The 27,667-nt window shown below is 32.1% G+C and overlaps 1 protein-coding gene across 2 annotated transcripts in view; it reads right to left on the reverse strand.

Moving 5' to 3' along the window:
- LOC139516503 (protein Smaug homolog 2-like) overlaps positions 1-22,986 on the reverse strand; it is a 33,340-nt gene extending 10,354 nt beyond the window's left edge. The window contains exons 1-12 of one of the 2 annotated variants that reach the window (XM_071306656.1): positions 22,859-22,986; positions 15,524-15,767; positions 14,638-15,051; positions 13,832-14,071; positions 12,570-12,679; positions 12,127-12,213; positions 11,242-11,395; positions 10,587-10,675; positions 9,914-10,023; positions 9,101-9,296; positions 8,685-8,760; positions 8,205-8,297 (exon numbers count right to left, since the gene is read on the reverse strand). In XM_071306656.1, coding sequence (XP_071162757.1) covers positions 8,205-8,297; positions 8,685-8,760; positions 9,101-9,296; positions 9,914-10,023; positions 10,587-10,675; positions 11,242-11,395; positions 12,127-12,213; positions 12,570-12,679; positions 13,832-14,071; positions 14,638-15,051; positions 15,524-15,725 — 1,771 coding nt within the window. In that variant the 5' untranslated portion in view covers positions 15,726-15,767; positions 22,859-22,986. Of the gene's footprint in view, positions 1-8,204; positions 8,298-8,684; positions 8,761-9,100; positions 9,297-9,913; positions 10,024-10,586; positions 10,676-11,241; positions 11,396-12,126; positions 12,214-12,569; positions 12,680-13,831; positions 14,072-14,637; positions 15,052-15,523; positions 15,768-22,685; positions 22,754-22,858 lie in introns of those variants that run through there. The other variant, XM_071306657.1, reaches the window with a different exon arrangement.
- Positions 22,987-27,667: the final 4,681 nt, after the last annotated feature.

Raw genomic sequence — 27,667 nt, forward strand, 5'->3', positions numbered from 1 at the left:
TCAACAGCCATGGAAATATGAGTATTTGACCTCATTACGGGAACATCACAGAAGTGTAGGAAATAACGAACAATCGATAGCTATTGGTGATGTTGTTCAAATACATGACGAAACTTTAAGAAATTCATGGAAACTCGCCGTTGTCGAAGAACTCGTAAAAGGAGAGGATAATCTTATCAGAACTGTAAAACTTCGCACTAAAAACGGAACCACCAACCGCCCAATCTCGAAATTATACCCAATCGAAGTGAACTGTATTGAATCTGACCCGGAGGATGTTACACGACCCAAGATGTTCCGTCAGGCGAAGTCAGATGCCGTACAAAAGATTCACGAGTGGACAAAATAACTTTTCAAATTATGATCGAAATAGACTGTTCAAATTCAAAGTGATTAATTCTTTCTTTTATGATACATAGACTTTAAAGTTAAGTGATGAATTATGATTTATGTCTTCAATTTAGTCAAATTTTCATTTCATTTCTATTTATATTTCACTTTCGGCGCCCGGAGTGTCAAAGATTCACGACCTTGTTCAAACGTACCCAACGTTACTATTGTTGACGTAACGTTATTGTAACGCAAACTTGTATGGGATCTGAATTATAGAATTGAAAGCAACACAACGTCTTTTTATTGCCTACAAAAGCGAAGTACTAACCCTAGCATCATAGAATCTTACATAGTAAGTCCTTCAGACTTGTATTTTTTTGTGAGTGACTTTTTTCAGTTAATACACCAATGACGTCCTTTGAAAAGGAGTTTAATCCTATATTATAAACTTATTTATATAGTTTCAAAAATTTCAAACATTCACTATGAAATATCAGCTGACAGGAGTGATATGGTCTTAATCTCCTTTCCTACTGGGTATGTATACTAAGTCTGAATTATTAAATGCATCTTATTTATATTGTTCAGGGTTTTCAAAAAGTTTGAAGTGAACAGGCTTTTTGCTAATTTGAGCAGCTGATAGAAGATAGATGGGTCTGGGGCTTTCCCTAATTTTAGGGCCCTCTATTATAGCTTGCTCTTCAGTGCGAGCCAATGCCCTGTGTTGAAGACAGTACTATGACCTATAATGGTTTACTTTTACAAATTGTGACTTGGATGAGAGAGTTGTCTCATTGGCACTCATACCACATCTTCTTATATCTGCTAATTACCAAGCAATCAGTGCAATCAAACTAACAGTCTGCACCGTTAGCCACTAGTCCGATGACCCAGACTAGTTAATATTGATTCGGACTAGTTTCAAAATTTTATATAGTCATATAGGGACAAGTTTTGATATTTAGTTTCCGGACTAGTAGATGAAAAAGTTTTTGGCGCAGACTGAACTACGGAAACAAGAAACAGCGTCAAAACTTACCAGTCAAATAAAACAAAAATAGTCTTAACTATGAAGAAATTAAGGCAGTTCTTTTCCTAGAATCATTATGTATTAGTAAAAGTAAAATAAACTAATTGAAAAAATCAACAAGCACATTAAACTTGCTAGTGAACCTATATGAAATTTCTGAGATTTCTTTTAATAATAATCAAAATTTTCAGAGTAGGTTACTGGTTAAAACTATAAAATAAGCAGAAACTGGAACCTGGATAATCAATACTGCATAATAATCGACCAGTTGTTACACTGAATATTCTTGTTGAGCACTGCATTAATAATTATATAAACTTAACAACCATATCGGCATTGAATGGATAGGAAATTTAATTATTATAATCTTTATTAAAGAATTGTCAGTCACAACAACTATCGATACTCATGCATAAATTCTGATTTCACCTGTTTCTTTTTTTTCTTTTTGCTAGGTTTATACTTGTCGTCGTTATTGACATATGTTTTCTCTCTGTGACAAAAGTGTGCTTTGCTAATATGTATAGTTATTCTTTATCAAAGCACACAAATGATTGCATTCCAAATCATATTGGATGTCTCAACCCTTATCCATCTTTGTAATGTCAAAAATCTATATATAATATTTACTAGTATAACATTGATGGAAACATCTTAACCCTTTCAACGCTACACAAAACTAGAGGCTCTAAAGAGCCTGTGTCGCTCACCTTGTTCTATGTGAATATTAAACAAAGGAAGAAGATGGATTCATGACAAAATTGTGTTTTGGTGATGATAATGTGTTTGTACATCTTACTTTACTGAACATTCTTGCTGTTTACAATTATCTCTATCTATAATGAACTTGGCCCAGTAGTTTCAGTAAAAAATGTTTGTAAAAATTTACAAATTTTATGAAAATTGTTAAAAATTGACTTTAAAGGACAATAACTCCTTAGGGGGTCAATTGACCATTTCAGTCATGTTGACTTATTTGTAAATCTTACTTTGCTGTACATTACTGCTGTTTAAAGTTTATCTCTATCTATAATAATATTCAAGATAATAACCCAAAACAGTAAAATTTCCTTAAAATTACCAATTTAGGGGCAGCAACCCAACAACGGGTTGTCCGATTCATCCTAAAATTTCAGGGCAGATAGATTTTGACCTGATAAACAATTTAACCCATGTCAGATTTGCTCTAAATGCTTTGGTTTTTGAGTTATAAGCCAAAAACTGCATTTTACCCCTATGTTTTATTTTTAGCCATGGCAGCCATCTTGGTTGGATGGCCGGGTCACCGGACACATTTTTTAAACTAGATACCCCAAAGATGATTGTGGCCAAGTTTGGATTAATTTGGCCCAGTAGTTTTAGAGAAGAAGATTTTAGTAAAAGATTACTAAGATTTACGAAAAATGGTTAAAAATTGACTGTAAAGGGCAATAACTCCTAAAGGGGTCAACTGACCATTTCGGTCAAGTTCACTTATTTGTAAATCTTACTTTGCTGAACATTATTGCTGTTCACAGTTTATCTCTTTCTATAATAATATTCAAGATAATAACCAAAAACAGTAAAATTTCCTTAAAATTACCAATTTAGGGGCAGCAACCCAACAACGGGTTGTCCGATTCATCTGAAAATTTGAGGGCAGATAGATCTTGACCTGATAAACAATTTTACACTCTGTCAGATTTGCTCTAAATGCTTTGGTTTTTGAGTTATAAGCCAAAAACTGCATTTTACCTCTATGTTCTATTTTTAGCCATGGCTGCTATCTTGGTTGGTTGGCCAGGTCACGCCACACATTTTTTAAACAAGTTACCCCTATGATGATTGTGGCCAAGTTTAGTTTAATTTGGCCCAGTAGTTTCAGAGAAGAAGATTTTTGTAAAAGATTACTAAGATTTACGAAAAAATGGTTAAAAATTGACTATAAAGGGCAATAACTCCTTCAGGGGTCAACTGACCATTTTGGTCATATTGACTTATTTGTAAATCTTACTTTGCTGAACATTATTGCTGTTTACAGTTTATCTCTATCTATAATTATATTCAAGATAATAACCAAAAACAGCAAAATTTCCTTAAAATTACCAATTCAGGGGCAGCAACCCAACAACAGGTTGTCTGATTCATCTGAAAATTTCAGAACAGATAGATCTTGACCTGATAAACACTTTTACCACATGTCAGATTTGCTCTAAATGCTTTGGTTTTTGAGTTATAAGCCAAAAACTGCATTTTACCCCTATGTTCTATTTTTAGCCATGGCGGCCATCTTGGTTGGTTGGCCGGGTCTTGCCACACATTTGTTAAACTAGATATCCCAAAGATAATTGTGGCCAAGTTTGGATTAATTTGGCCCAGTTGTTTCAGAGGAGAAGATTTTTGTAAAAGATTACTAAGATTTACGAAAAATGGTTAAAAATTGACTATAAAGGTCAATAACTCCTAAAGGGGTCAACTGACCATTTTGGTCATGTTGACTTATTTGTAAATCTTACTTTGCTGAACATTATTGCTGTTTACAGTTTATCTCTATCTATAATAATATTCAAGATAATAGCCAAAAACAGCAAAAATTCCCTAAAATTACCAATTCAGGGGCAGCAACCCAACAACAGGTTGTCCGATTCATCTGAAAATTTCAGGACAGGTAGATCTTGACCTGATAAACACTTTTACCGCATGTCAGATTTGCTCTAAATGCTTTGGTTTTTGAGTTATAAGCCAAAAACTGCATTTTACCTCTATGTTCTATTTTTAGCCATAGCGGCCATCTTGGTTGGTTGGCCGGGTCACGCCACACATTTTTTAAACTAGATATCCCAAAGATGATTGTGGCCAAGTTTGGATTAATTTGGCCCAGTTGTTTCAGAGGAGAAGATTTTTGTAAAAGATTACTAAGATTTACGAAAAATGGTTAAAAATTGACTATAAAGGTCAATAACTCCTAAAGGGGTCAACTGACCATTTTGGTCATGTTGACTTATTTGTAAATCTTACTTTGCTGAACATTATTGCTGTTTACAGTTTATCTCTATCTATAATAATATTCAAGATAATAGCCAAAAACAGCAAAAATTCCCTAAAATTACCAATTCAGGGGCAGCAACCCAACAACAGGTTGTCTGATTCATCTGAAAATTTCAGAACAGATAGATCTTGACCTGATAAACACTTTTACCACATGTCAGATTTGCTCTAAATGCTTTGGTTTTTGAGTTAAAAGCCAAAAACTGCATTTTACCCCTATGTTCTATTTTTAGCCATGGCGGCCATCTTGGTTGGTTGGCCGGGTCACGCCACACATTTTTTAAACTAGATACCCCAAAGATGATTGTGGCCAAGTTTGGATTAATTTGGCCCAGTAGTTTTAGAGAAGAAGATTTTAGTAAAAGATTACTAAGATTTACGAAAAATGGTTAAAAATTGACTGTAAAGGGCAATAACTCCTAAAGGGGTCAACTGACCATTTCGGTCAAGTTCACTTATTTGTAAATCTTACTTTGCTGAACATTATTGCTGTTCACAGTTTATCTCTTTCTATAATAATATTCAAGATAATAACCAAAAACAGTAAAATTTCCTTAAAATTACCAATTTAGGGGCAGCAACCCAACAACGGGTTGTCCGATTCATCTGAAAATTTGAGGGCAGATAGATCTTGACCTGATAAACAATTTTACACTCTGTCAGATTTGCTCTAAATGCTTTGGTTTTTGAGTTATAAGCCAAAAACTGCATTTTACCTCTATGTTCTATTTTTAGCCATGGCTGCTATCTTGGTTGGTTGGCCAGGTCACGCCACACATTTTTTAAACAAGTTACCCCTATGATGATTGTGGCCAAGTTTAGTTTAATTTGGCCCAGTAGTTTCAGAGAAGAAGATTTTTGTAAAAGATTACTAAGATTTACGAAAAAATGGTTAAAAATTGACTATAAAGGGCAATAACTCCTTCAGGGGTCAACTGACCATTTTGGTCATATTGACTTATTTGTAAATCTTACTTTGCTGAACATTATTGCTGTCTACAGTTTATCTCTATCTATAATTATATTCAAGATAATAACCAAAAACAGCAAAATTTCCTTAAAATTACCAATTCAGGGGCAGCAACCCAACAACAGGTTGTCTGATTCATCTGAAAATTTCAGAACAGATAGATCTTGACCTGATAAACACTTTTACCACATGTCAGATTTGCTCTAAATGCTTTGGTTTTTGAGTTATAAGCCAAAAACTGCATTTTACCCCTATGTTCTATTTTTAGCCATGGCGGCCATCTTGGTTGGTTGGCCGGGTCTTGCCACACATTTGTTAAACTAGATATCCCAAAGATAATTGTGGCCAAGTTTGGATTAATTTGGCCCAGTTGTTTCAGAGGAGAAGATTTTTGTAAAAGATTACTAAGATTTACGAAAAATGGTTAAAAATTGACTATAAAGGTCAATAACTCCTAAAGGGGTCAACTGACCATTTTGGTCATGTTGACTTATTTGTAAATCTTACTTTGCTGAACATTATTGCTGTTTACAGTTTATCTCTATCTATAATAATATTCAAGATAATAGCCAAAAACAGCAAAAATTCCCTAAAATTACCAATTCAGGGGCAGCAACCCAACAACAGGTTGTCCGATTCATCTGAAAATTTCAGGACAGGTAGATCTTGACCTGATAAACACTTTTACCGCATGTCAGATTTGCTCTAAATGCTTTGGTTTTTGAGTTATAAGCCAAAAACTGCATTTTACCTCTATGTTCTATTTTTAGCCATAGCGGCCATCTTGGTTGGTTGGCCGGGTCACGCCACACATTTTTTAAACTAGATATCCCAAAGATGATTGTGGCCAAGTTTGGATTAATTTGGCCCAGTTGTTTCAGAGGAGAAGATTTTTGTAAAAGATTACTAAGATTTACGAAAAATGGTTAAAAATTGACTATAAAGGTCAATAACTCCTAAAGGGGTCAACTGACCATTTTGGTCATGTTGACTTATTTGTAAATCTTACTTTGCTGAACATTATTGCTGTTTACAGTTTATCTCTATCTATAATAATATTCAAGATAATAGCCAAAAACAGCAAAAATTCCCTAAAATTACCAATTCAGGGGCAGCAACCCAACAACAGGTTGTCCGATTCATCTGAAAATTTGAGGGCAGATAGATCTTGACCTGATAAACAATTTTACCCCATGTCAGATTTGCTCTAAATGCTTTGGTTTTTGAGTTAAAAGCCAAAAACTGCATTTTACCCCTATGTTCTATTTTTAGCCATGGCGGCCATCTTGGTTGGTTGGCCGGGTCACGCCACACATTTTTTAAACTAGATACCCCAATGATGATTGTGGCCAAGTTTGGTTTAATTTGGCCCAGTAGTTTCAGAGGAGAAGATTTTTGTAAAAGTTAACGACGACGGACGACGACGACGACGACGGACGCCGGACGCCAAGTGATGGGAAAAGCTCACTTGGCCCTTCGGGCCAGGTGAGCTAAAAATAGAAAAATGGCTGCTGCTGCTGCATTTTTTTTTGTGTTCATTCATTAGAACAGTATATTCCTTTTCAGACTGCTGTATCTTTTTTATTATAAGAGATACAGAAAAAGTTATTGCATGAAAAATGCTCAGGAGAGTATGAACTGTAATGTTAGGCAGTTATTTCAGTAAAATTTTTATCAGGTTACCTGCATTTTCAGGTAATTAACAGGTAAAAGATGTAATTTGTTACATTTGTGTTGAATTTTGAATAAAAACTACTTTTCGTCTTCATCTATTTAGTTTTTTTATCTGCCATATAATAAAGAAGACATCAATTGCTCGATTTCGTAGCGTATTGCACCATACACAACGTATTATGTAATCATGGCACAAATCAGTGGCTTCGTCCTCAAAATTTTCAGTCAACCTCCGTTTTCCCCCCTTTTTCTACGTCTCGTAATGATCGATCAAATCATATTTCCCACACGAATTGAATGTAATAAACACATTGAGATAACAAGAAACCTTTTAACTAATCCTCGTCATCAGTTTCGCCATAGAAATGCTGAAATATTTCCATATTTACAGCTTCGTTTCCGATTTCCGCCATTTGCATTTGTCAAAATATTTGTTTTTATTTTCCTTCAATTTTCCTTCTACTGCATGATTTTACAATAAAAATTGCCGGGATTTCAAGCGCAAATGAGACCTTGCATATCCTCGATTCATACAAGGAAAAATTAGAGAGGACCCGAATGAAAACCGAATGGTTTAAGAGTCCTTACGAAAAATCCGTTGTCATCGCGGCATATGCCGCGAATAGCAGTGGCGGACGGCGTATGTCATCGCGGCATATGCCGTGTATAGCGTTGAAAGGGTTAACAGAGCACAAGCAAAAACAAAAATCAATTCCATCAATAGCAACTTGTTTTATGCAACAAGATGGTTACAGGTAGTTTTATTCATACTATTTTTAATTTGCAAACACTGTTTGAAATGATATTTTCTAAATTTGAAACAGGGAAATTTTGTCAGGGGCCAAAAGCTTATTGAATCCCTGATTGTTTCTTTAAATTCACAACATCCTCCATTATTTTTTAATTTATAAAATAGCAGTTTAAATATACCATGGTCTTTAAATAAATATGGATTTATGAAGCTTACTTTTTACTGGCTTTTCTATGTGCCACAAAAATGACTACAGTTATGCATACAGCTATTTTCACATAAGCCCATTTGTTGCAATTTTCCAACTTTACTGATGAATTAATATATTAAGGAGCAATTCAAGTTTGACTTATTCATGTTGATTTGTATTTATTTTCTGATTGCGAAATAATTTGGTGAACACTATCAATTTCAAATACCTAAACTGCCTAAGGCATGTTCTGTCACACTAAGACACAGTGAGTCCAACTGAGCATAATTCTCTGCAGTGTCTGTTGATGATTGTTCGAAATCTACAAAATAAAGAACATCTAATGGCTGTTGTATGCTTTGTAATTTATTCTCTCAGGTTGCATACGAAAATACTTTTGAAACAGATTTTGGGCAAACAAAGCTTCATTAATTTCTTGCAGACTAGTTACTCATGTATTAGGAACACTTTATATCTTTCTATGTGCTATAAAACAACAATTTAATTCATAGAAGTTTTGATTATTGAAAGAATAAAACTGGGGTTGGAAGGCATACTTCTTTGGCTATTTATTTTCTAAGAATAAAAATTGATTAAAATTTTATCAATATATTTACCCAAGTTTTTACAACAAATTTAGAAAATCTAGAATAGTGGAAGTATATTTCAATTCATTTTTTTAAAACAATTGTGCAGTTCATGTACTTACTTGACATGGTTAGTCCGTAGCTAGCTGCTGATCTTAATGGGGCTGAATATGTTCTTGTGACAGGAGCTTTTCCATGCTGTAAAAAATAACATTAAATAACATCAAAATAGGCAATTATGTATTCAAATTTCAAAGCATGCAATCAGACCATCGATTTACAAGAGTTGTATTTTAACACTTCAGACATGCTATGATTAACCCATATAAATATTAATTTTGCTTTATGTTGCATAATCTCTGTTTCCTCTACAAGGGCTCTATAACTTCTTTGAAATGCAAATATGCACATTTTAAACAGCATTTGTGTCAAATATTATTCCATTACAATGAAAACAGTAAAAACAAAATTGCAATGACTAAATTGAACGACTACCTTTTTTTTTTATTTTTCAAAGACACCTATGATGAAAACTTACTTCTAATAAGAATGACTGTGTAAACATATCCGGATTCAATGAACTGTTTCTCTGTAAAGGAGCATGTCCACTGGTTGTTCCTCCTACTATAGACCTTTTGGGACCAATAGTAAACTGGGGACCAGATTTTTGTAGCCTAATCACTGGTTTCTGCACTATTCCTCCTCTAGTTGACATTGGGAAAGTGTTTCCCCACCTAAAAACACATTCGTTAACTTATAAAATGTCATTTATAATTTTGAAGAATTCAGATTTTCATATCAAATAAACTCATCATAGATACCAGGATTAAAATTTGATATTTACGCCAGACACATGTTTCGTCTTCAAAAGACTCATCAGTGACGTTCGTATCAAAAAATGTTTAAAAGGCCAAATAGAGTACGAAGTTGAAGAGCATTGAGGACCAAAAATTCCTAGCACATCAAATTTAAGTAAATTAAGCCAGATATTTTTAATATGTTGATATAGATGATTCAGGTCAGGTCTGTCGATAAAAAAAAAAGAAAAAAAGTATTATATAAAATAAATGTATAGACATTCTGTGTACTTCAGCTTTATAACAATATTTGGGATCTCCTATTTTGACATCATTAATTAAATTTTAGTGGTACCTATTTTTTCATTGTTTTGCATGCCTTTTTTTTTTAAATACCATGAACCGAGTGATGAAAAGAAATTGCTCATACAATGCAAACATTATCTTTTCCTATCAATTAAGTTTGAACAAGTAGTATGACTACAAAGTTATGACATGATTTGAATTATTGACCTACAAGAAGTGCTTGATTTTTATTAGACCAGTAAACATACCCTATTTTTCTTCGGTCATGGCCATATTTACTATAACCTTGAGGTTGCCATACTCTCTGTAATTGTAATTTCCATGAAGCAAGTAACTTCTTTTGTTTGTCAGTAAAAGCCTGAAAATAACAAAATGTTGAAATGATATTTATCAGCATGACTAAAGTGAGAAAAGCAACTGAGTTGAGATGACCAATATTAATCTGTTTATCACTATTATACCTATGACAAAATGTCAATTTCATTAAAAACACCACATGACCCCTTAGTTTCTAGCGATAAATTCTCATATAACTCGACTATGCTGAGAAAAGAAGTTTTCAGTCAGCAAGATCAAAGGAAAATTTCGTAAAATAGCAATATTTTTCAAATTGAAAAAAACACACAAATAAAACAAAAAATAACATTACTTTTTGTGCTTGCGGCTTTAAATTAAACATAAATCTTGCATTGATATTGCCATTTCTGGGTCAAAAACTGTAAAAATTTAATTAAACATATTGAAATTATTGAAATACAATTTTTTTATATGCAATTAACTGAAAAACTTCAGGTTTTTTTAAAACATGAAATGAATAAAAAAAAATTGTGCAAGAGAAAAATTATGCAATTACCTTATTATGTAAATTACTAAATAATGCAATTTATCAATAAGCTATAAATATTAAAGAAGTGTACTTACTTCATGGTTGATACATTTTTCTATCAGTATCATGTACAAATTACAACTCTGGTCATCTGGCTGACTGCAGACAGACAGCTGTGTACAAACTGAAATATAAATAAAAATATCAGATATGTGCTCAACAAATTTATTGAACATTTATACGTTTGCTAACATCTACATCATTTGGTCAATGTCATATAGTTGTTTCATTGGCTATTGTAATATGTCTGCTCATCTAATATTGATTAATGCTAAAATTAGACAGAATCAGCGAAAAGAGACTATATCCTTGCGAGAAGTATTTCAAATATAGTCACAAAAGACAGCTTTTAAAATCAGACAAAGTCTTTCAAATTAGTAAAACTTAAGTTTCAAGCCAAATAAAGTTTATCAATAATATGAAGTGAAATAAATCAAAATCATTTAAATTACATGTATTATGCAACATGTTAATATCCTTATTTTATCATTTCAATTTAAAGTCTTTTCGCTTCAGTTCAACATAACAGAAAATGAAAGAAGAATGTGTCTGTAGTTACAAATCCTCTCATTCAAGCTTGCTAATAATATATGTGACAATAGTTTCGAGATTTACAAAAAGGCTGTCAAGGGTAACTCTTAATATCAAAATATCAGTGGATTCATTGTTGACTAAATTCTAAATTCCAACCTTTTCCCATTGTCCTTGTAAACTGGGAAGGAATGTCATTTACAGCAATAGAATTGTCACTTTCTGATTGTTGATTAAATCCTTTCAGAGGACTGTTTAACATGGATTTCATTTCATTTAAAGCTTCTATCAAAGATGCACCATCCATTATTTCCTGAAAAATATTTAGATTCAAGATCAGAATGCACATACATGAAATAATAAATTTACTACTACAAGTATAGAAAGAACCATATGTTTGACTTATGCTAAGACTAAAATCTTGTAAACATTATACCTCATTCTCCCTTTTAATCCAGGTAAATCTGGAAATTTAAAGATGTTTTTGCTGCTAGAACTATAAGTTTTTGCATTTTGTTTTTTTTTGTACTATTAATTTGGCATGTTATATTAAGAACTTATGATAAATTAGATATGTTAATAAATAAACAATTTTGTGTATCTTTTTTGTCAAAGTTTATTCTTTACAGTAAAATATTCTTAGGGCTATTCCAGAAAGAAATGTATGGGGGGGTTGTAAGGCAGTTTTTGTCAGCACCCGCCACCCAGACAATTGTAATTGAGAATTATAGTGCATTATAGTGTGAAAAGTTGCTCTGATACCCATCACCCATGCATTATTAATACAATGTGCCTTCCAACCCCCCCATACATTTTTTTCTGGAATAGCCCTTACTCACATTGGTTTCAATTATTTCAAGATCCATAATGCCTTTTTTTTTTAATTCGAAATGTTCGAATTCATAATTGATTCACAGCAAAATCAGCAATGCAATGGAAAACTATACTCTAATAAATCTACAGGTACTTAAATAATATGCGTTTTAACAAATGTTTGAGAAGATATACTAGTAAATCAATCAAAATTCCAATCTAATTTTTTACCTTTTCCATATCTCTCAATCTAGCCTGCCTTTCCTGCAACTTGGTTATACTCAATACAATCTTGTTTCTAGCACCTTTGGTAACATTCTGGAAAAAAAAGCTTCTAATTATAGAACATTCTGACTGGAGTTACAACAGGTTTCATAATAATAACCTCAAAAATAGATGTAAGCTATACTTGAACAGATCAATCATTGTCCAACCACTGATATTGATTAGTATACTCATTAATAGCAAAATAACATGTACCAATAACAATTCTTTTAAATTTCATTAAGTCATAAATTCTCAGATCCATTGTTGAAGCAGTGTTGAACATCTAATTTTCACTGCAGTTGATTTAAAACGGAATTGAAATTAAAAACAAATCTACTATTTTTTTTATCTTGTCTGCAAGTCTCACCTATGAACTTAAAGCCTTTAATTTGTTTTAAATATTTTACCTGAGTTTCCAGCCATTCCTCAGTCAAATTCATCATTTCTTCATATGTCATTTGTTGGAAAAGATAGGCATACTTATGTAACCTTAAAGACTTCAACCACATGGGAACATCTGAAATAGAAAATAAAATACATTTCTATTTTGAGTGCTTATTATTGTGAATATAAGTAGAAGTTTCTCCCTTTTAAAACATTACCACTAACCAACATGACCAATGTTCAATTATATACGTTTTGGTCAATATTCTAGTGACGACAGAACTGAATGTTTTATTCCTAAGTTTTGTTCAATAATGTACTGTGACGTCATTTTTTAATAACTTTATAAACGACTTGCATGTACATGTATGCATCAAATACAACTTACAAAATGTATGTCTTAGTTTTTCAACGACCTAAAATCACAACAAACTGAATGTTTCTTTTACTATTATCAGGCATTTATATTGCTGCAATTTTGAGATTTAAATATGGTGCCTATTGTTGGAATTTTCAAGTTTACTTCTCCGTGTTCCTTAGTTTTATATATTGTGGATATAAAGCTCCCGCATAACTACACATGAACTATATATTCGTATCTAAATGTTATCTGAATTCCAATTCTGTTTTTAAATGTGTGATATAGCCCATCCGAGACTTGAGCAAAATATCAGTTTTATTTAGGAATAGAACACTAGATGCTCCCATATTGAACAATTTGAAATTTAACTCCAGTCCCCTCAACTTTAAAATGTTTATTCTCAGACTGTGAATGTTTAAATTCAAAAGCTTAAATGAATATATCCTGTGCATTACAATGGTCTTGTATAATGTTCATTATCGCTATTTTGTGCATTTTTCCTTTGATCTTTTTTTGTGATAACTTTTCATATCATGCTACTACCTTGAGATGGAAAAGTTATTGCTAGAAACTAAGAACGCACATTGCGTTGCTAACTAACGTCGTCATAGGTAAAATAGCGATAAACAGATTATTATTGGTCATCTCAACTCCATTGCTTTTCTCGCTTTCGTCGTACCGGCTTGAGCGAGAAAATCTATCTAGTTGAGATGATCAAAGATAATCTGTTATTATTTATGCTGCAAGAAAAGAAATGGAATGCCAACTGCATAGAAAACTAAAGGTAGCAAACTATTCAAACTTTGAGCCTATTTTTACCAATACCATGAATGAAAAATTTGCGTTGACTTGAGGTCAATTGTAATCCACTTTAAAAGATCCTGTTTACAAAGGTTAAGGTTCATTTATTGATATAATACTCACCTCTCATACCACTTCGACCTTCCAGAAAGCTGTTACGAGTAGGTTGTGGACCATCTTCCTGATGTGTGTCACTACTACTACCAGATGACGTGATACTACTCTGTGGAGATAATGGGGCATGCTCTATACGGTGTATCTGTGTGTCACTAGATGATAACCATTCATTGATAGAAACATTTAATGTGGAAGGTGGAGGTACTAAAGATGTTGTTCTGGTTAATTGTGCATGAGTACGAGTTACTGAAATAATACAAGCAATGATTAGTTTATTGATCATAAAACATGTTTCCCTTTTTCAATCATGAAACAAAATGTAAGACCTTAAGATTGAATAGTATACAATATATTCATGATATTTGGTTGACAAGTAAAGTACAAAATGTAGTAACAAAAAAAAGAAAATACAATCTGTTCAGTGACAGTTATATAAATTTTGCTTCTGGTTTTGGTTAGCATATATAGTTGCACTATGAGGTGTGAAAATACATTATGAACAGAAAAATTTATATTCAGGTAATTTTTTATTTCAAAGCTGTGCTGTAAAGATTTTTAACATTAGCAAAGACATAAATGCATAACTTTTTGTTGCCTACTACTAGCTTACCCAGTACATTGCTGTACCTCAGTCCTGAAGGGGAAATTGCATGTGTGGTAGTTCATGTGTCACAGTGTGTCAGACCTACTATAAGAATTAATTTTGTATCTAGTCTTTATTGTCATACTTTAACTTATATATACATGTGATACTGTTATGACTTGATAATACCAAGAACTTTCAGAATTAAACACTTGTCCGAGTCACTTACATGGAGATTTTGTAGGATATCTAGCAGGAGCAGAATATGTAGCATGTAAAGTTGTGTGATGGTTTTCTTCACTATGTTTTTCTTGCCAACAGTTTGTGTCACTAGATTTTTCACTATTTTGTTGTTGTTGCTGCTGGATTCCATATGTAAATATTTCCTCCAACTGACCGATCCACATGGTGAATTGTGACCGTTCCTCACTAGTGCATGCTGGATGAATCAATGAATATGACAATAATTGTCTAGTGTCTTCGATGTGACTTCCATTTTCCTTTGAATATGACAAGATAATTGGAATCAGTCTTAAGTATTCCTTTTTGGCATCATTATTACCGGTATGAAGAAGTGGCCAATGGGCCAACAGTTTAGATATAGCACTTTCTTTACTTTCATTACACAAATTGTGAATATAAGCTGAAATAGACAGAATGTTTCTTTAATAGTAATAAATAATAAAAGCAATATTCAATTTAGAACTATATTGTTAATACAGAAAACATATAACATCTACATGATATATATATATATAAAGATCATTTTTTTGGGGGGCAGTTCCAGAATTAAAACCCATGTCAGGGTTAACGTTGATGGTAGATAACTTTTTTAAAAGATCCTGACAACACATTCATCTATTTTTAAAGATAAGGGTCTTTATACAACTGCCCATGGCAGTTGGTTAAAGTTGTTTTTGTTTAGATTACATTTTATCTATTACTCATCTGATGTCTTGCATAAGCTTGATAAACAAATTCAGTATATTTACTGTAAATTAATTTGAAAACTCAAAAGTGACACTGTCATGATTGTTGTTTATTTATAATTTATTTTTAGTAACTGATCATAGCTTTTCTTTAGGTTACCATTAAACTTTTCTGTTTATAAATACCTGATTGGTTAGCTTCTTTCTCCAACTCCAGAATATCACTATAATTCCTCTGGGATAGCACTTGTGACAAGAATCGACATTGTGTTGTAGTAGCTCTCATTAACAGAGAATATAATGCTACAGTTTGTTCACATTCACTCCAGCTCTCAAACCAACTGTAGATCGAGTTCATATGATCACGAAACATATTATTAGACTTCATTCTGCGGACTCTGTTACATTCTCTGAACTAAAAATATTTGTTCTGAAAGGAAAGAAAATAAACTGATGAACAAGACAGTACGAATGTTCTTTCAAAGGAGCATATAAACTTTACCTACAAGATTGGTACTTTTCATGAAAAAAGGTAGCCACTTCTTGGAAAACAAAATAAATAAAACAAGAGGCTCTCAAGAGCCTGAATCGCTCACCTTAATTCTTTTGGTTAAATCTCTCATCAATGATTATTTTGGCTTTTCAATTTATTTAAATGTTTTTTGGATCGTCCTATTTTCTTCAAAAGCCAAAAAAAATAATCATTTTCTCCATGTTCTATTTTAGCCATAGTAGCTATGTTTCTTGACATACAAGGAAATAAAATATAAAATTTATATTAGATACTCTGAAACTCATTTAGCCTAAGTTTGGCTGAAATTGATACAGCAGTTTCAAAGGAGAAGATTTTTTAAAGTAAGTAAACATGATGAACAAATTGTGAAAAAAGTCTTTAAAGGGCAATAACTCCTTAAGGGGTCAATTGACAATTTTGGTCAAATTGACTTAATTGAAGATCTTACTTTGCTGAACATTATTGCTGTTTACAGTTTATTTCTATCTATAATTATATTCAAGATAATAAACAAAAACAGCAAAATTTCCTTACCATTATCAATTCAGGGGCAGCAACCCAACAACAGGTTGTCTGATTCATCTGAAAATTTCAGGGCAGATAGATCTTGACCTGATAAACAATATTACCCAACGTCAGATTTGCTCTAAATGCCTTGGTTTTTGAGTTATAATCCAAAAACTGCATTTGACCCCTATGTTCTATTTTTAGCAATGGCAACCATGTTTGTTGATAGATCATAACTTCGGATACAATTTACAAACTAGATACCCTAAGGAACATTCAGTTAAAGTTTGGAAGTATTTGGCCCAGTAGTTTCAGAGGAGAAGATTTTTGTAAAAGATTACTAAGATTTACGAAAAATGGTTAAAAATTGACTATAAAGGGCAATAACTCCTAAAGAGGTCAACTGACCATTTCCGTCATGTTGACTTATTTGTAAATCTTACTTTGCTGAACATTATTCCTGTTTACAGTTTATCTCTATCTATAATAATATTCAAGATAATAACCAAAAACAGCAAAATTTCCATAAAATTACCAATTCAGGGGCAGCAACCCAACAACAGGTTGTCTGATTCATCTGAAAATTTCAGGGCAGATAGATCTTGACCTGATAAACAATATTACCCCATGTCAGATTTGCTCTAAATGCTTTGGTTTTTGAGTTATAAGCCAAAAACTGCATTTGACCCCTATGTTCTATTTTTAGCAATGGCGACCATGTTTGTTGATAGATCAAAACTTCGGATACAATTTATAAATCAGATACCCTAAGGAACATTCAGTTAAAGTTTGAAAGTATTTGGCCCAGTAGTTTCAGAGGAGAAGATTCTTGAAATAGTTTACGACGACGACAGACGACGGACGCCAAGTGATGCCATAAGCTCACTTGTCCCTTCGGGACAGGTGAGCTAATAACAAAAAAATATAGACACAAGGTGTCTTGTCTATCATAATATGTATTCATTATTGATACATAAGGTATAATGCAAATATTTAAATTCAAATGGCAACTACATGTATTAATCTTGGGGACTTCCTTTTAAATTACATAATTAATCAATAATAGATTGTCCTTGGTCAGTTATGTTTTGTTTGGAACACTTATAAGATAAATAATGATGTCCACTACATGATTGTGTACAGCACCTTTGAAAACGCTCCAATAGAATAAATTTTATTCTTGCTTTACTGATTGTCCAGTGGCAAATATTTCAAGCATATTCAGGTCAAGAAACTATGAATACACATGCACCCTCTAAACCCAAGGCATCAGATTAGATGTCACCATCCTATAAACCATGCTAATTGGATGTAGAGGCAAATCTATACATTCCACACAACGAGCAGCCTCTTAAATCTTAGATCAGAAGAAGCCCCAGCTGGTGACCATATTTCTATACCCCAGTCATCCTTGGGGTACTTTTACTCTTGCAAGACTTTATACTTTTAAGCCTCCATAGAACTTAAAATATTTTTGTAATGGATTATTATTAAAAAAGATCTGGCTAACATAAGAAAGGGTTAATGTCCTAAGAGATTACACTTCATCAAGACTTTCTAACATGATGTGTTCTTCATTAAATTTTAAGTAGGATTAATCTTAGATTAAAATGGATCAAAGACTCAAATGACTGGCTGTTTTTTTTAGGAATATTCTAATATAAACAATGGAATATAGACTTTACTTAATATTTCAATAAAACAGGAAACCAGATGCTCCGCAGAGCGCAGCTTTATACGACCGCAGAGCTTGAACCCTAAACAGTTTCAGGGGTGTGGAAATGCTATGCCCAACTCGCCCGACTCGTACATTTGAACAACCGGACAAGTGATTATTTTTGTCTTGGTTGTCCGAGGACAAGTAAAAAAATATACAAGACAAAGTTCAAATCCAACAAAACCATAAAATTAATTTCAAAACGTATAAAGATGTTTAATTTATGTAAAAGAAACCAATGTTTCAAGTAAAAACATCAATGTTCATGACGATAAATATTATAGGACCAATATTACTTGATACCGGAAATAGATCGATTACCAAAATAAATAAAAATAAGTATGCGAACCCGAGTCACATAACATTGCATTGGCTTTTTCCATTGACCCGGGATCATCGATTTGGTTTTATCCATCATTTACCGGAAGTATCATTTCTTTAAATTTTGTATCGAGATTCAGATTTATAAATACATATACAAAATGTAAATAAAAAGCTGGGCAGGCAAGACAAAAAGAGTCATGAGTCGTGTAGTAAACCTTAAATGCAAATGGAGGACACCAAGTATTTAAAAAAAAAAAAAAAACAGAAGCGAGATTTTCAGAGATCGTGGATATCAGATTGCCCCTGGCTATCTATGGAAATTCGGAAAATAAATTAAGCTTTTGTCTCATTAATAGATGAATGGTCATTAATATAATTTGTTGTCAAAGTGGTGAATAGAAGGGACGCTTTAAAGTCCATCAAGACAATAATAAATAATCAAGAAAAGAACAAGTGTGTCAGTTGAGAGAAACACCACAAAATCAATAGTTTATCTATTATTTAGTTTACATTTCTTCAATAACTGTCCTCAAATTTATTCAAAAACTGCTGCAAAATTGTCCTTTACATGTCATTTCATAGGTTGGTTTGCTGTTAGGTTTCTGTCCCATTGGTGTTGACCCATTTCCTACTTTCTTAATTTTTTACAAATATTTAAACAAATGGATTAAATTTGTTTGTGATGCACAACAGTGCTAAGTAAGAATCATATATTATCTAACAAGAAATACTTCAATAATTATATTTGTTGGAATCATCAGGGCAAGAAAAAAAATTTCCGGACAAGTAAAATTTTTAGTTTTACTTGCCCAGGGACAAGTGCTCACAACAAATATTTCCACAATCCTGAGTTTTTTATTTTTACGGTTGTATAAAAATCTGATGGTGATCATGGTGCAAAACATTAATAGGTTTGCAAACTTTCTTTGGAGTTCTATAGATCTGGGTTGGTATAAAACTGTATTTTTATTCAAAACCTAATTTACAAATTTAACAATTTTCTTTCTACGTTCCCTGACACAATAAGCTTTTAAAAAAAATATAACGTTATTTCCATGTATGATTTATATATCATGATGATAGCAAAGAATTGACAGAACATAAAAAAACATTGATCATTCAACTAAATGTTTTCCTTATAAATCTTATGAATTGAGCTTTTTAAATAGGACATGTATCACAGTATGTAATACACTTCATTTTGTGGTAGATTGTGTATTTAAATTATTGGCTCTTAAAGAGAACCATTAGAAGATATAGTTTGTTTACATTTAACATGAAAACTAGTTCTATTAGATCCTACTTCACATGTAAGAAACAATATTTGTCATCTTAAAGTAAATATTGAATCAATTTGTTTTATAATGTTGATTTACTTTTAAACTAGCTATTTAAATTAATCTTTTTACTCATATATATGCTTTTACCATGTTTAAGTATTGATCATTATCTACAAGTCATGGACCTAATTATTTCTATTTTTAGAAAACTTGTGATGCTGTTTATATTTTCATTTAAAATCTTGAATTGAAAGTAATTTTTTGTTTCATGGGTTTATCGCCCTAATATTGTTTAGTTATCAGGGGCCAGAAACAATACTTTTTAATACTTTATGTGTTTAAATTTAGATGCATATTTCTTGATCATGTAACTTTGTTGATGTGGTTTAATTACAAGTCTTGAAATCTTAGGGTTGTTTCATTTTTTGATATGCTGAATCTAAATGTATTTGGACTTTTGTCACAGGTTTTAAAATCTATTCTCATTTTCAATTTCTATTCACAGGGGATATAAGGGATATTATAAACTATCTAGACTTCAGGTAATGATCTGCAAATAGTCAAAAAATAACATAAGGACCTATGAGCTATGGTTAAGCAGCTACTAAAATCAGTGCATATGATTGAACACAATAAGATAAAATTGTGAGTGGATTTTAATAATGTCTACATTTTGTAAATGCATATCAAGTGTTATGGAATACCACAAATTTGAGCCTAAATACAAATTCCCTCATTGACGACTGCTGGGCTATTCAATATCCAGTCTTTCCGGCCCAACATTGATCTGGCCCCATAATAAAATAATGAATAATCTATATTGACTTCAGAGGATAAGGTTACAAATTTGAATCAGGATAAATAAAATTTCAAAAAAGGAGAGCTAGATAGATATTTATACTGCAATCAGCTATTTTACTATACAGATAAACGTTTGCTTTATACGTCAATGACCTCAACTAACCTATAAGCTCCGTCAACTTACCGGAACTACTGTATTTCACCAACAATGTCACGTCACAACCATGACAAAGTGTAGTAACAATGGTCAAACAATTATGAATTTAAACTTGTTATGTCTTCAAATTAGTTATTTATATACCATGTTTATTAAATGTTATTAAATAAGTTCATTTTCCCTTTCTAATTCCTTAAAATGTCAATGTCTTACCACCAGGACTACGCTCATAGGGAAATACCCCAAAATAGTACCCCATGAGGGAAATTCCAAACACTTTTTTTTAACAACATTTGTTACATATTTTTTTTATTTTTTGTTATTTTTTTATCGATTTCAGTATAAAGGCAATATACGTATAGTGTCTTGAAATATGAAATTTATATGTATTCGGCACGAAACGGGAAAATGCTCGGTACAAACCTCGAGGTTTCTAAGCCTCATACAAATAAATTTCATATTTGAAGACACTATACATATATTGTCTAATTACAGTCCAATGGAACCAACAAAAAATAAATCATCATAATGACTTGCTTAATCAAATCAGTAGTCTATAATTGGTTTGTTTATTCAACAATTGTCTGATGATTGTGAACAAGGTAATGCTACTTAAAATCACTTAATTCAATCAAAATCCTGATTTGCAAAAGTTACGTAATCAACAAGGTCTTTATAGTTAGATTTTTTATCTGATGTTATAATAAATAATTGTATTTTTTTCCAGGTTGGATCTGAGACTACTACACATGTGTTTTTTTTTTACCCTCGAATATAGTCACTATATTTTTTTTTAAGTTGACAATATTTTTTATTTAAAAAAACAAATACTTATAATTTTAATTATTTACATTTTTAATCATTTAATCAGAAGATTAGTAACTTTCAATAAGCACCTTATTATGGGACCCCAATCAACACAACAGATCAATCATGTATCAATAAATGCTTTATGGTCATCAACTAATAAACAGAATAAACATGATAAAAGAGGAACGAAAGATACCAAAGGGACAGTCAAACTCATAAATCCAAAACAAACTGACAACCCCATGGCCAAAAATGAAAAAGACAAACAGAAAAACAATAGTACACATGACACAACATAGAAAACCAAAGAATAAACAACACGAACCCCTCCAAAAACTAGGGGTGATCTCAGGTGCTCCGGAAGGGTAAGATCCTGCTCCACATGTGGCACCCGTCGTGTTGCTAATGTGATTACAAATCCGGTAAATAGTCTAATTCGGTAGGTCACATTCATGAAAGGGAAGGGGATTGTAGTTACGACGTAAGGAACATATAAATATACAAATGATCATGATGTCTCCTTCAACAATACACAAGTAGTTCAAATAATTAATACGAACTTGTTGTTTATTTTGTCTCTGCAACTGAACTCTGTTTACACGTTTTTTTAGCAATCTTGTGAAGGAGTGATGCACGCCTACTGCTAGGAACAATGTTACCTAGATATAAGTCACATGTTCTACTTCTAAGCCAATGTTCGATACTTTAAAATATGACTTACTCTAATCTAATAGTAACAATACATGTCGTTTGATGACATTTTGCTATTTACCATGTTTACAGATCTTTTAAACACCATTACATTATACAAGTGAATAAACCAGGATCCTTTATAAAAAAGTCAATGGAACTGAGGACAGGGGACCCTTTAATATTTACCTGAATTTGTGTATATATATTGAGTTACTTAGTTATTGTCTTTATTTGTTTTTGTTGTTGTTATATGTCACAAACTGTATGTTTTACATGGCAATAAAACTTTGAATTGAATTATAATAATAAATTGGCTTTCAATGCAGAAATGTTTCTCATCTGACTTGCTAATCTATAGAATCTTTGTTATTTCTACAGAATGTAGTTCTACTGTTATATTAAAAAAGTTTTACATACGTTTTCACCCCCCTTTTCTGTCATGGTCATGTTTTGTCATTTTTAAAAAGTATAGAGCAAGTAAACAACAACTTTCATTGATGAATGTCGTATAACAACTACTAGAAATAATCCTACGATATGTTTACCATCATAAATTTACCAGACAGGTATTATCCAGGTGACTGTCTGTGTTGACAGGGAGGGACATCCATTTTGTTTACAGTTTAGTCACTAGCACAATGCTATTACTAAACCCTCTTTTCTTGAACATTTACGAAACTCTTGAAACTAAAATAATATTAAATACTTTGACACTTACATTTCCTACTTTTTCTTAACCTCAACAATTATGAGTAGCCTGCACGACTGAGGAATTTTTGTTTTGACATCCCACATGTTAAAAATACACAGATGAGTGACGTCATGATACTGCAAAGTATGGCGGTAATAATTAGAAACAGAAATGTCACGTTATAGTTTAGCTTTCATATAAGAAACTATTAAAGAAAATAACAGCATCATTATCATTTTAATTAGACGAACTGGAAGAGAGGTTGTTTTATTGATAAACATCAACTAATTACGCAATATCAGCCATGAAATTAATCCAAAGTGACTAGCGAACTTTGACCTACATCGAATTGAAAAGCGCCACCTCTCGAACAGGTGCCCTTAATCAATTAATTGAATCAAATCTATATATGCGTGTTCGTGTGTCAATTTATGAGTGTGTGTGAATATTTATTTTGAAAATTATTAAGTCTTGTCGATTTGTTATTGTACAATGTGCTTCTGATTAAAATATACAAAAGATATATTTGTATTCCAATTATTAATTTAAAGGGGAAAAAATCAAAGTAATTTATAATATTACAATGATTACACACATAATTTTGAAAGTCATGTACAAATAACCACCTTTAATAATTGCCTGTATTAATTATTACAGTCAACATCATTAAGATAAAGATTTTTCTGAAAAAGGTTAAAAAATGAAAAATTATCGAAATTCTAAAGGGGCATATTGGTGGCGGAATACGAATACTTTAATTATTTCTCATTCAGGGGCGGATCCAGGACCTCGATGTCTGGGGGGGGCACCATGAACTATTTTTTTTTTTTTATATAAATATATATATATATGCGAGTGTGAGTGGGTGCTAGGTTTGTTTTGTTTTGTTTTTTTTGTGTTTTTCGTGTGTGTGTTTTTTTTTGGGGGGGGAGGGGAGGGGGGTAAATCATTAGTTCTGTATTTCGATATGTTTTAAGTTTTTTACTTTTCACTTTACTGCCAACTGATCTTTGTAATATTCGACAAAAACATGCATCAAATATTTGCCACTGGACGTTTAACAACCATGCAACAACCAAACAATATTTTCTTTATATTTCATCACCTCTATATTTTTATATCTATATTTTTTGGCTTCGCTTGCAGACTTACTTTTTTGCACATTATTCTAATATCTGCAAAACACCTTCATATCTTCATAAATTGTGACCTGTTGCATAGCCTCATACATGTACATGGTAATTGAAACAAGAACAATAAAAACTAATATAACTGCATGCTTCGGCTTTTAGAGAAATGTATCAGTCCTAAACTCTGTTTCAAACTAAATTTTAACGAAAATCAAATAGCATTTTATTAATGATTATTTAATAGGAAATGTCAATTTATTTTTCCTGGACGGGGGAAAGCATAAGAGGAAGGGGAGGGGGAGTAAAACAAATCCCTTCAAAAAATAAGAGTGGAATAAAATATGACATTCCTTTTTAAAAAAACATATATCTTCTCGATACGTCTAAACACTGCTAAGGACTCCTTAGTGCACTAAGGACTATACCAGGGGCGTAGCTGCCGTTAGGCACTTTAGGCCCGTGCCTACACATAATTTTTTCACAAATATTTTTTTTTATTAAAAAAAAATAATAAACAACGTTATATTTTGATGAACTCCAGTGAAGTTGTCACAACTCTAATTATCGAATGTCATGTGTACACTAGTCTCTCGTCCTTAGTGAATGGAATATTGGATAGAATTGAATGTTTTTTATGTGTGTACCTTATATAGATACTATAAACTAGAACTTTGGTTCAGATCATTTCAATTGTATCAACAAAAACTTGAATGAACCTCAACTTAGACACATGAATTTTTAATAAGTTGTTAGTTTTCAACTAGCTTTCCACTTTGTCTTCACCCAATGTTGGTCGTCCGTTTTGCTGTGCAGGATGTATAAATACGTAGTCACGTCTGGTCAGAATGGGGACATTTAATCTTATGCCTACTGTTGTAGAGAGAATGCCACTCTTTGAGGAGTTCGTAGTTGGTCTACTGAAAGGCAAAGTTTCTGCTCCTATCCAATAATCCCTCATTTTCCAATGCATGGCATTTTCAAATTTCCAGACCTTCGTCCTGTACAACACCTATTACAGGACTAAGCTCCCTGTTGTGTTTATTGTAAATAATCAATTTGGTTTGGTTTTTTTTGTTCTAAACTTGCATAAATATTTTACACTGGATGTTTAAAAATCAATCTACCGACTAGCTTCCAGTAGTTTTGAGTACTCTCAGATCCACGTGTATTGACCACAATTACTCAAATTCCTACGCAAGTAGGGATTTTACAGTAGAGCGGGACATATAGAAATACAAATTTCTTGAATTTGTTACGTTAGTATGAACAGAGCAGAACTTTTGCATTAGGCATCGACTATGTGTGTATGTGTTTGTGTGGCTAGGGTGAAGGTTTAAGAATCAAAAGATTGATGGTTGATGTCTTTCTAGCCAAAAGGATAGTGTTATTATATAGTAATATCAGTGTTTACCTGCACGTGCCTATTTTTTTTTTAATGAAGGATCGTCAATATGTACTATCAATTAAGTTAAACTTCAAGTCTTATATATCGATCATAACGGAATAGATTTGAAAATACCAAACAGGGTGTACTGCTTAATTAAAGGGATACGCGGATCTATGCTGGGCAGTACACATTTTAAATAATTTTTTTTAATATTTGATTTTCCAATTGTACTGCGTTATTTGATTCACCATTCAGATGTTATGGTAAATTATTCATAATTCTTCGAACTTTTCATCATGTATATTATAATTATCATGATTAAATAACCAGAAAATTTAATATTTATGTGCATAAAAGTTTGAAGCCAAAACGCTGAAATCCGTTTTCCATCGGGAGGCTTTGCCCCCCTGAACCCCCTACCAGGGCTCTGCCCTGGACCTGCTGGGAGCCTTAAGCGGTCCCCAGACCCCCTGCCGATTTGTGCCTACAGTTGAATGAATACCTAGCTACGCCCCTGTATACAATGCCACTAAGGACTAGAAGGAGTGCTGTTGTGTGTAATATTTTTACATATTATGTTAGAGATTGATATTTCATGCATAAATTTCAAATTTTATAGAAAAATAATCATAAATAAACAAGATATTCAACATTATTTAGGCACGTGCCCGTTTTTCTTTGATATGCCGAAAATCAATGAACCGTTTGACACGTGCCAAATGACAAAACAATTCATTAAACAATCATAATCTTTTTATTTTAGGTAATAAACAAGTGTATCTAAAAAAATGTATGCTTAATATTTATAATTAAATGTGTTGTTCTTATGAAAAATGATTACAGAACAAATAATTTTGTTTTTGTTTTACTTCTTTCCCGACAAAGTTATTTGCCACAGGTGCACGACTTTGATGTGCGCCTACTAAATGACTAATAAGTTAGAGTGTGGTCAGCTTGTTATGTAAGAGATATGAAGACAAAATAAATATATATATTGATAAGTGTTTTGTTTTTATTTTAATTTCGACAAAGATGCGTGTATATATACAAATGGTTTCACTAAAACAATACGATGGAATTGAGAGAGAGAAAATTATGTGTCGTTCTTGGGGTTTATCCAAACCACTAGTTTTCAACCAGCTTGATATTTGTTTACAAAGGCTTCATACGGTACTTATTTGTTTGTATATTTCGACATTTTATTATTCTTCTAAAAGTAAATGAAGTTAAAAAAAATCATTTCCCGATTTTAAGTCAGATTAAGTTTCATTTTCAAATATATAAAAGAGACAAATGTTTTAAAAATGTTCCACAGTTTTTAGTACAGTATTCACGAATTTTTTTTCAGTATGTGTAAATTTAGAGCTAAAGATATAATTCTGACAGAGAAAGAGAATGCTTCGTATGAATGCCTTGAAAATATGCCTTTACCACATGATTTGTAAATAATTATTTTTTGTAATGCAATATAATCAGAATATTTAAACCTAAATATATCACGCGAAAAAAAAGAAAAAGCCGACAGAAATATTTTCAACTATAATTTCTTTAAATCTACTTTTCTTAAAGAAGAACAAGTATCACAGGCACTTGTCTCAGAAAAGGTATATAGGAATTTTTTTTCAGAGACAAATGCCTGTGGCAAGTATGTCAGAAGGAAATCCGATTTGTATTGTTTTTAACAAATTGTCTGCTTAACATAATTTTTTATCGTACGAAATAATTTATGAAATAATGACTATGTACTATGCGCTTTACTCACTGTTGAAGGCCCGAAATATATTACTCAAACGGGTCATATATGAACTTAGTGTGTTGCATGTAGTAAAAATGCATTATCTTATTGGTTTCGTTTTGTCCAGTTATACATTTCTTAAAATGTCTTCATATATGAAAATAAATTTTGAACAGTGCACCATAAGAAACAAACTAAAGTGTTCCAGCTCCAAACCAGTCTATTGTTCAAACGCATGTCCGTCGTCGCCTGTCACCACATTAAAGCACGCTTGCAAGAAAAAATAAACAGAATAGAGATACGGGTACAAAACACATTATAGATAATGTGTCCGACCACCTGAAAATAAAATTGGTTCAAGAGACAAAGAACGCTACGAAATATTAGATTAATTTTTCGGTACTACCGGGCTTATCACAGCCCAATAACAAGATGAATTTAATGAAAACGCAACAAGCATCTGCCGGTTATCCAAACTTCAACACGTACTTTAAAAAAAATATATATAAATGTGAATTAAATATCTATAAAAATTTGTATTTCAGTCACTTATTAATATGAACATCAAATAAAAATCCGACATT

The sequence above is a fragment of the Mytilus edulis genome, chromosome 3 (assembly GCF_963676685.1).
Source record: "Mytilus edulis chromosome 3, xbMytEdul2.2, whole genome shotgun sequence".
NCBI lineage: Eukaryota > Metazoa > Mollusca > Bivalvia > Mytilida > Mytilidae > Mytilus > Mytilus edulis.